At 23.9% G+C, this 11,210-nt stretch overlaps 1 protein-coding gene across 1 annotated transcript; it reads right to left on the bottom strand.

The window, feature by feature from the left end:
- Positions 1–7,301: 7,301 nt before the first annotated feature.
- On the bottom strand, positions 7,302–8,565 carry LOC133034824 (uncharacterized). The gene is made up of 2 exons (XM_061110245.1): positions 7,729–8,565; positions 7,302–7,658 (listed from the first exon to the last, which is right to left on the bottom strand). Exons 1-2 carry the CDS (start codon positions 8,563–8,565, stop codon positions 7,302–7,304), a joined length of 1,194 nt encoding a protein of 397 aa, XP_060966228.1.
- Positions 8,566–11,210: the final 2,645 nt, after the last annotated feature.

The raw sequence follows: 11,210 nt of genomic DNA, 5'->3' as shown, positions 1-11,210 counted from the left end.
GCTTAAAAAAAGGAGATATATACAAAATAATAGTTTATGCGGTATTTTTACTTATTATGTATATACAAATTAAGCAAGCACATATTAGTGTAATTATTTTATTTAAACTAAATTACATAATTTCAATATGAAAAACATAGAGAACTCCTCTACTGGAGAGCAACATGAAAAACTATTCAATAAATCTATATATATATTACATAATTGCAACATCCAAAATTTATACATCAAATATCCAAAATTATTGAACAAAACCCCCCATCTATACCAAAACATATATAACAATATAAACTCATCTTAATTTTAACATTTACCATTATTATACTTGCTAGCTCCAATTAGTTAGAAAGTGACTTCCACCAAAGACATACTAATTACCAAAAGAAGAATTCTTATCTCTGCATTTTTTTTAGCGTTAAATTAGTTAAATGGGATATATGTATATATATAAAAGAATTAATATGGTATAGGGAGAAATACAATAATTAAAGAAAAACTTAAAAGTCTCAAATAAAATAATTTATTAATATGGTATGGTGATTAATGTCTTTGACAATTATGATTAGTCTTGATGAAGTCTTCTCTTATATAGAAACTACATTGTATATTGAGTATTATTAAATATTTATTTTATTTTATTGTTATGTATTATTAATAATAAGAAGTTTATTGATCAAATAATAACAATAATAATAATAATGGTTAAAAAATAATTTATAATTAATTTTAAAAAATTATATTAATTTTTTAAGTTAATTATTTTTGTCTTTCTAAATAATTTTATATATAAATGTAACATATTTGTTTTTATAAAAATCAAAACATTAAAACTTGACAAATAAAATACATAAATACACAAATCTATTAGAAAAACGTTATAGTAACAAAATTGAAAAACTCTCCCGTCAATGATATTTTATGAGAGAAACTAAAAACTAATTAAATGAAAGTAATTATTATTAATCTTTTTTAGAGATAAATTAAATAAAATTCTAATAAAATAAGAGAAAAAAAAAAGAAGAAAGATTAGGACAAAAAAATCATAGCATCATAATATCATAGTATTATATATATATATTTAAATATAGATAAGTAACAACTATATCAAAAAAAAAAATTCTAAACACTTTTACTTAATTAGAACCAAATATATATATATATATATATTTAGAAAAATATAATATTTTTTCTCAAATAAAATAAATATATGTCAAAAAAATATCAAGACATCAAGTATCGAATATCGAATATCAACGAAATATATGAAAAAATATTTTTTTTTTATTTCAAGAAATGTATGACCTCTTTTACTGGGTGACAACATGACTAAATTTACATATTTATATATATTACTTAATTGCAATATTTAAAATTTTACATCAAATTCAAAACTAATGAACAAAATTCTTCCATTATACACCAAAACATACATACCAATATAAAATTATCTTGATTCAACATTGACCATTATCATCTCCATAGTTGTTAGTTCGTCTTCCTAATTAGTTAGAAGATAATCCACTGGCAACATATGCTAATTAACAAAAGAGGAATTTTTTCTAATTTTTTTTTGCAAGAAATTAGATGATGAGAACTTATATATATAGTTTAAAATATTTCCTTTAAAAAACTTACATTAGTCCAAATATTGGTTGACGAACTAACATTGGTTGACCCCCTTTAATAACAATAATAATGTTGATTATTATGTTCAAATATTTTTGTAATGGAAATTGTGATCAACTTATTAGACCATTATTAATAAACCATATGTAGCGCGGCTTAGAGTATTATGAAGTAATCGACTTCCACATTATCTTATTGTTATTAATTATTTTAGAGAAATTATTATGTGTGTGTATTGTTAGAATTTTATTTTTTATTCGCCTCTGTGAAAGAGTTTTTTTTTTATCTCTTTTAAGATTATATACATTGTAAATATATATATATATATATATTATTGTACTATTTATATGGAGAATTAAGCCGCGCTTCGCGCGGTGTTGTCAAATTTTTATAATTTTTAAGTGCTATCCATGTAAGTTATAAATAATAGTTTTATATTTTACTTACATTTGTCTAAGAAATATTATTTTTTATGGGTGGTTGATTAATATCTTACCCAATAAATTTGTTATATATGTATAAGTAGTCATTTATTTTCCAATAAAATAATGGGTACCCTAAAATAATTAACTTTGTAACAATTATTTTTTATTATACATATATTTATGAAATTAATTTTAGTTTACAAATTTTATTTTACTATTCTAGATTTTTATATTGTTATTTGCTCATTAAAAATATTTTTTTACAACTAAAATATTTTCTCTTAAACTTTTTATTTTTTCAAAAATTAAAAATTTATCTGTAAGAGGTGTCCATACTTATAAGATTATTTGAGAATTCTTGATTATATATATATATATATTTTTTTTAATTTTTTGTTACTTTTTTTATTATTTAAATTTTAGAATATAGAAAATATCTATTTCTACAAGTTGTTTTTTTTTTTATAGTATAGCATTTTTCTTATTATATTTTTTTTAAGTTTAGTTTAAATTATTTAGATGGTTAAAATTAGAGATAAAAATTGATGTTCTTACCTAAAAAATAATTTTTTTTTTGTAGTTTTACATTAAAAATTAAAAATAAAATATGAAATTTAAAATGATTTATGTGGCATTACATGAATTTTAGTTGACATTCTTTGTTTTATCTATTTTTCTCATTTTTAATTAATAAAATATACATAAAGGAAAGCCTAAGAAAGTCTAAGTGGCATCCTATTTTTTTTTCTTCCTACTTTTCCTTTATTCTAACACACTCTTATTTTCTTTCAAAAATACACTACATATACAAACTAAAAGTCCCACATTGGTTAAAAACTTTTTAAGTGCTATCCATATAAGTTATAAATAATAGTTTTATTATTTTACTTACATTTGTCTAAGAAATATTATTTTTTATGGGTGGTTGATTAATATCTTACCCAATAAATTTGTTATATATGTATAAGTAGTCATTTATTTTCCAATAAAATAATTAACTTATACATATATTTATGAAATTAATTTTAGTTTACGAATTTTATTTTACTATTCTAGATTTTTATATTGTTATTTGCTCATTAAAAATATTTTTTTACAACTAAAATATTTTCTCTTAAACTTTTTATTTTTTCAAAAATTAAAAATTTATCTGTAAGAGGTGTCCATACTTATAAGATTATTTGAGAATTCTTGATTATATATATATATATATATATATATTTTTTAATATTTTGTTACTTTTTTTATTATTTAAATTTTAGAATATAGAAAATATCTATTTCTACAAGTTGTTTTTTTTTATAGTATAGCATTTTTCTTATTATATTTTTTTAAGTTTAGTTTAAATTATTTAGATGGTTAAAATTAGAGATAAAAATTGATGTTCTTACCTAAAATGTAATTTTTTTTTTGTAGTTTTACATTAAAAATTAAAAATAAAATATGAAATTTAAAATGATTTATGTGGCATTACATGAATTTTAGTTGACATTCTTTGTTTTATCTATTTTTCTCATTTTTAATTAATAAAATAAAATAATTAATATCAATATATATAAAGGAAAGTCTAAACAAAAGTGGTGACTTGCTATCTATTTTTTATTGTAGTGTATCTTTTTTCTCATTTTTTAATTTTTATACTTTTAGTAACACGAGAGTTATTTTGAAAAAGTCTCACATAGTTTAAAAACTATTGTGAGTAATATACTTCTAGATTATATACATCAATATTTTTTTTTATTTATTTTGGTCTGTGACAAAGTTAGTATTATTTATTTTCTATGTAGGTAATTAATAATGTTAATCTTACCCAATTACTTGATTTTTTAAGTGAATGTAAAGTAAAATTTTATATTTTTCAATCTTTATCAAATTTTAAAATAATTATAAAAACATCTTTAATTATTTTTCATATATCATATTTTTCAATCTTTATTTTTCATATAAAGTAAATTATTTTTCAATTTTTCTAATTATAAAAAAAATATTATTGTCATTTTATTTAAAATGATTATATCCATAAAATAATTTAAATTATATTCATTTATTAATATATGATATTTTATTTTAGAATAATAAGACTCCTTAAATATATCTTTTTATGTATATACTTTTCGTGACATGACACTATTGTGAATGCTAAACTTATAGGTTATATATATTTCACTATTGTTTGTTCCAAAATTAGTATTATTTATTAATAATGTGATTGATATTTATTTATTTACAATTTGAGTAATTGATAAATTTAATTTTCTCTAATTAGTTGTAATTTTTTTTAAAAATTAATGCAACATGTATTTTCGCATTTTTCAATCTTTGTCAAATATTAATTAAAAAAAATTCTTAAAGTTTCTTAATAAATAAGAAAATATATATTTTAATTTTAAATTATTAATTTTTGGAGAACATATACAATATTATTATGTATAAAAATACATGTACTTTTTTTTTCTTAATTTTACCATTTTTAATATTTATCATAAAGTCACCACTTTTCTATATATTTTAAAAATAGCAAATTATGTTTCTGATTTCAGTACTATTACTTTATTTATAATAACACACATCAAAATGTTATATTTTAAATTATATCACTCAGTAGAAGTACAATATATATATATATAAAATATTACAAAAGCTGGACAACACCGCGCGAAGCGCGGCTTAGTTCCCTAGTCCTATATATACTACAATATATATCTTAAAACTTTAAGCATTTTTACTATAGAAAAATTATCATCTTGGAATTGGGAAGAAGTCAAATTGTAAGTATATTTATGAATAATATCAAGGTATGAAATTTTTATTTTTAATTATTATAACTGGATGTTTTATATAAAATTTTTGTGCACATCCTGATTATTATATATTTATTATGAAAATAATATATTAAGGCAATAACATTATACATGTGTGTGAATTAAATATATGAAGAGAATCGCTTTATATATATGATATAAATTTTAAAGCAATATTTGAGCACGCAATCACAATGTAGATCTCTATGCATGAGGAAATTAATAGTGACACGAAGAGTTTGTAAATTTTCAGTTGAAAAGAAGACTAGACTTAATTTTTGCTAAGATATATATAAATATATATATATATTTTCCTTTTTAAGTTTCAATTCCTTAATTATTTTTGGTCCTTTTTGTTACCTTTTTATCAATTTTTTGTTACCTTTTTATCAATTTTTAAGAGTTTTTTTTTTATCTCTTTTAAGATTATATACATTGTAAATATATATATATATATATATATTATTGTACTATTTATATGGAGAATTAAGCCGCGCTTCGCGCGGTGTTGTCAAATTTTATAATTTGAAAGTTATAAATATATATTGTAAATATATATTTATAACTTGTCTTTTTATCAAATTTTATTGTACTTTTAGAAAGTTGTCTTTTTTTTTTTTTTAAGACTCATTAGCTTAAAAATTATAAAAATAATACTAATATACTAAAAAAAAATATGTATTATAAAATATAAAATATTAAAAAAATATATAATTAATATATTAAAGGGGTCTTTATCAAAGCAAGAAGAGTAATCACTTGTTTCCCTCACATTGTCTATTTAGACAGAGAATTCCTACACTATTAGGAGCAAGTCTCCATAGACTCATTTCCATAAAAAAAAAAAAATGTGCCTTCTTAATTCGAATACATCACCATCATTTTATTTTATTTTTTTAAATGATTTTTCTTTTGTTGAAATGCATCACATTGGCGTTTAGTGTTTTTAACTCTTATTATACAGTTCCCATGACCGACTGCGCCAGCTTGTCTCCACCAATCAATATAAATTATATCATACAATTTTCTTTTTAGAAATGCTAAAGGAGTAAAGGACAAATCATGGTGCATAGTATTTTTCTGAAGTATGGTACTATTATTATTATTATTAGTATAATTTAATATTAAGCCTTACTTATTTTACTTTAATAAGTATTCAGGGCCGCCGACTCTAAGTTGAAATAGTTCATAGGAAAAAAAAAATTAGGCATTTATTATGATAAATAATATTTTTAAAGATTATTTAAAAAATTATGTATATTTTTTGAAAGGTATTTTTTTTTATTTATGTCCTAGGGTCGGCCCTATAAGTATTATAAAAAATTATTATCTAATTATAAGACGATACTTTATCGTGGTACTAGGCATCATAAGTGTCTCATAGTAATACTTTTTTCTTTTAAAAGAAAATTATATCATACAATTAATATATGAAATTAAACCTCTTTTTTTTTTTTTGCTAAATTTATCGTATTATATTGTGACACTCTAAAAGACTGTTATTTTTAGTGATAACATTTTAGTCATAATAGTTTTTTTGGTAATTAAATGTGACTTTTAGTCACAGCAAAAACTTACATTTGTGACTAAAACATAGTATTTAGATATACATTGTCATAATTTAGTTTTAGTTCAAATATTGTGACTAAAACATTTAGTCACGATAAATTATAATTTTTGTGACTAATGCCTTTAATTACGGATCTTATAACGTCACAATATAAGAATAATGATTTATAATTAGTCACAATTTTTTTATTTTTAATCACTAATTTAATTGTGACAAAAAAAGTAAGAATTTTAGCAGTGTGACAAAAATTATATTTAATTATATACGTACAACATATTTTGTTTGATATATATTGAGCTAAAAAATATCGTACTAAATTATTAATGATGTACGTTGAGCTTATTTTATTTTATTTTTGTAAGAAGTATATACCTTTAGTTATAGACTACTACTTAGAACTTTTTTTGAACTAGGTAGTATATATTTGGATGATAAAATTTAAAATAATTACATGCATATTGAAAATGAAAAAGATACTAAAAAATGTTCAAAGAAATAAAAAGATATATAGTTAAAAAACAAATTCATGTTTTCTCTTACAAAATTACAAGTATAATAAGTCAATAAGATTGGTAAATTAGTTTTATTATTATTTATAATAATATATGATGATATTTTCAGATAAAAGTTATCATTAAGAATATGCTGATTAATTATTGGTTAATTAATCACGCGTGTAATAAATACAGAAGAAAATAGACCCACGATATTGTGAATAGTAGTTATTTTTATTTTTGGCCCACGATATAATTCTTTTATCAGAATTACATAATAATATTTTTTTTTTTTTGAGTCAAAGTGAAAATTTTATTTAAACACTTTCACCATTCTGATAGACTTGAAACCAGCAGAGACATTATGCTGATTAAAAACACAATCTCACGAAAAACAAGACTCTCTAGCAAGACAATGAGCAGCCCTATTTGCAGATCGTTTAACAAATTTTAACGAAACATTATTCAAAGACGAAATTAAAGCCCGACAATCCCCAACAAGTAATCCAAACTGAGAAGGCATTAAAATTGAGCTATTAATAGCTTGTACCACCACCAGAGCATCAGTTTCAATTACGACATTGGACCACTGCTTTCTTTCTATCCAACTCAAGGTCTCCTTAATGCCAATTGTCTCGGCAATTTCTGGTTTAACCACTCCAAACCGAGAAGCAGAAATGGCTTCAAGAAGCATTCCATTCGTATCACGGGCGACGCACCCAAAGCCAAACTTGTTTTGTTCCTGAAAAAATAGCCCCGTCAACATTAATCTTAACCATATGAGAATTTGGTTTCTTCCACCGCTCATCTACATTATTGATATCATCAAACAATAACGCCCCCGTCTTTTGAGTTTGAGCAGAACAATATTGGTTAAGCACAGTCCTAGCTGAACGGACCACATCCATAGCAGAGCAAGTTTTTTTATTCCATAGAAGCTCATTACGAACAGACCAAATCTTCCAACTAATACATGCTGCTTCCTGAACCACGGCAGCCGAGTGATGCTCAATAAGAGCATTGAACCATCTGTTGAAGTCTCCATTATTCGCACCAGTTGGAGCATTGGAAACACACCAGCAGCTCCGTGCAAATCGGCATTCCAGCAAGATGTGGCTGATAGTTTCCACGGCCAGATTACAAAAAGGGCAATACAAATCGACATTAACCTTTTTTGTACTGAGCTGAACCTTTGTAGGAAGGCAACCGACTAATACACGCCACAAGAAGTGCTGCACTTTCGGAGGAACTTCCAACTTCCGTATAGCCTTGAACATTTTTTGGTCTTGATCAGCAACATGCACACCAGAAACTTGCTGTAGCCTTCGGTATGCACTTTTGACCGTGTATAAGCCATTGGGTTCATCATTCCAACACCACTTATCAGCTGTAGCAGAGCCACTCAATTGAATAGACAACACAAGATTCTTATCCCTTTCATCAAAGAGATCATTGATAACCTCATAGTCCCAGCTCTTAGAATGCACCGAAAATAAGCTAGAAACATTTTGATTCACTAAACCCGGATGATCAGATTGAACAAAAGGATTAGAAGGGTCGGGAAGCCATGGATCCAACAAAATACTTACATTATCCCCATTGCCAATAGACTTTCTAGAACCCGCCTTGACTAGCCCTTGTGCTTCCATAATACTCTTCCAAATAAAGCTTGGGTTTTGTCCCAAAGTAGCATTAAGAAAGTTACCCAAAGGATAATACCGAGCTTTATAAATCTTGCTTACCAAGGAGTCTTCATTTGTTAATAGCCGCCACCCTTGTTTCCCAAGAAACGAAAGATTTTAATCTCGAAGATCCCTGAAACCCATCCCGCCATCAGTCTTATGTCTACTCAACCGCTTCCAACTTATCCAATTCACACCCTTTGAACCCGAACGAGATTGAGACTTCCACCAGAACTTTGCCATCATACCTTCAAGATTAGAACAAATCTCCTTAGTTAAAAGGAAAACGCTCATGGCATAACAAGGCAATGCTTGGCATAACATAATAATATAATTAAGACTATGATGACAATTATTAGAACTTATATCTATGTTATTTTATGTATATATATATACACATTTATATTAAAAATTGTCCTATATATTATTATATATAGTATTATATATAATGTATCATCAAATACTAATGTGGTGATGGAAATTATTGAGACAGAAATACGTGCAAATATAACTGAAATATTAATTATATATAAGTAATCAATAATTATAATAGATGTAATAATATATTTTTAAGTTTGTATTTTTTTCTTCAAATACTTCATAGTCCATCATTGTTTAAAGCATTATTCTTTTTACTATTTTTAGTAAGAAAAATTATTTAATGTACAGTAGTATATGGTGGATTCTCCGCAACTTCCTTTTTAAAAAAATTAAAAATAAAAATCTTTATTCAGATATAAAAATAAAAATAAAAAAATCATTTTAAGCAAATAATAGGATATAATTAATATGCGATATATCTCCCTCTAAGGGGACAATAGAAAAGAATAATATTAATAAATAAAGCTTAAAAGCAACTATATATACTTACTTACTTGCCCATGAATCCATATCCAATAGTGCCGTACCAATAATTTCAGCGACTGTTTATTAGAGATGGAAATTTATACCGCGGGGTTGGGTAACCGCAGGGACCCGCCCCTAATGGGGTGGGGATTTCCCATTTTAGTGGTTAATGGGGCGGTGGTGGAGGACAATTTCAATACCCGAAGCGGGGATGGGGCGGGGGCGGGGATAATACTATCCGCACCATATCCGACCCCGATATAGATATATATAATTTTTTTTGTTTTTTTTTCAAACTTTGACACATATTTAGTTTTTATTTTCTATTAGGTTATGCTTTTTTTAAGTAGGTTTATTTTTTATCTTCTATGAATTATGAATGCATAATAAATATTTGTGAGAATATTAGTTTAACTTATTTTTTTTCAATTATTTTAAATTAATTTGTTTTTTCATTTTACCTTAATGGATACCCGATGGGTTCCCCATAACCGATGGGTATTCCCCTACCCCGAATTCGTTGGTTATTAGACGGGAATGGGGCGGGGATGGGGGTATAAATAGGTAACGGGGATGGGGGCGGAGATTGCATTCCCCGTACATTAACCGACCAATTTCCATCTCTATTGTTTATCTGTTTGCTACAAAAATTCAAAATAATTTGGTTATTAAGGCTGAGTAGAATATAATTGTTTTAGCAACTTATTATAAATTATATTAATTACTTGTGCAAGACAATATATATATCTAAATAATTATATATAAATTACTTTTCAATATTAATTACCTAGCTACTACTAATACTATTAATTTACTTAAAAATATTAAACTATTATATTTTAATCCAATTATGACAATATATATAATAAAAGAAAATTTTGATTTTATAGCTTAATTTAGTTATCTAATTAAAAAATATATAAAAATATCACTTTTTACACTATATAAAAAAGTATGTTTATATATAAAACTAGTAAACTAAGCCGCGCTTTGCGCGGTATTATCCAATTTTTGTAATATTTTTATATTTTGATTTTTTTAAATTAATTAAGTGATATAGTATACAATATAACATTTTTTTATAGAATAATATTTAACATTTTGATGTGTGTATTATACATGAAATAACACTTGAAATTATAAACGAAATTTGTTATTGTCAAAATATGTAGAAAATTGTAATTTTATGACAAATATTAAAAATTGTAGAATTAATAGAAAAATTGCATATATTTTTATAATAAAACAAATAAAAAATAATTTTTAAGTTTAATAAACTCGTCTTATGACTGATTATGCAATTTATTTATTATTATTTAAAAACCTATTTAGACTTTTTCTCCTTCAACTACAAAGAATGATGTTGAAACTATCTAATTATGATATGTTTGACTCACTAAATAAACGAAAAAAAAAAGACAAATATCTATAAAATTATTAAGATAGCTTGTTATTATATAAGTATTTAAAAGTTTAGATTATAGAATTAATTTTATCAAATTATATAAATATGAAATTTGTATCTTAAAGTATAATATAATAAAAAAAGAGCTTGTAATACACCAAGCTAATAGGACCGTATAAAAAAAATACACAATTTTGTATATAAAATATGTAAAAGAAAAAAAATATTATGTAGTATAGAATGAATTGTTATTACAAGATTAATATAAGCATGCATGCTCAGTTTAATTTTTTTTGAGACCAAATATATGTGTTATTCTCAAAATTCTAAAATTTTAACTAAATGAATATAAAATGTCACT

This window comes from Cannabis sativa, chromosome 1 (genome assembly GCF_029168945.1).
Source record: "Cannabis sativa cultivar Pink pepper isolate KNU-18-1 chromosome 1, ASM2916894v1, whole genome shotgun sequence".
NCBI classification, from domain to species: domain Eukaryota; kingdom Viridiplantae; phylum Streptophyta; class Magnoliopsida; order Rosales; family Cannabaceae; genus Cannabis; species Cannabis sativa.
The sequence above is the reverse complement of the archived record's forward strand: the minus strand, read 5'-3'. Positions and strand labels throughout refer to the sequence as shown.

What these genes read in the sequence shown, in the direction of transcription:
- LOC133034824 (XM_061110245.1), bottom strand. Translation starts at nt 8,565, where the DNA reads ATGGAAGCACAAGGGCTAGTCAAGGCGGGTTCTAGAAAGTCTATTGGC. An exon ending in TGTTTGATGATATCAATAAT is followed by an intron (nt 7,659 to 7,728) that starts GTAGATGAGCGG and finishes CTATTTTTTCAG; the next exon opens with GAACAAAACAAGTTTGGCTT.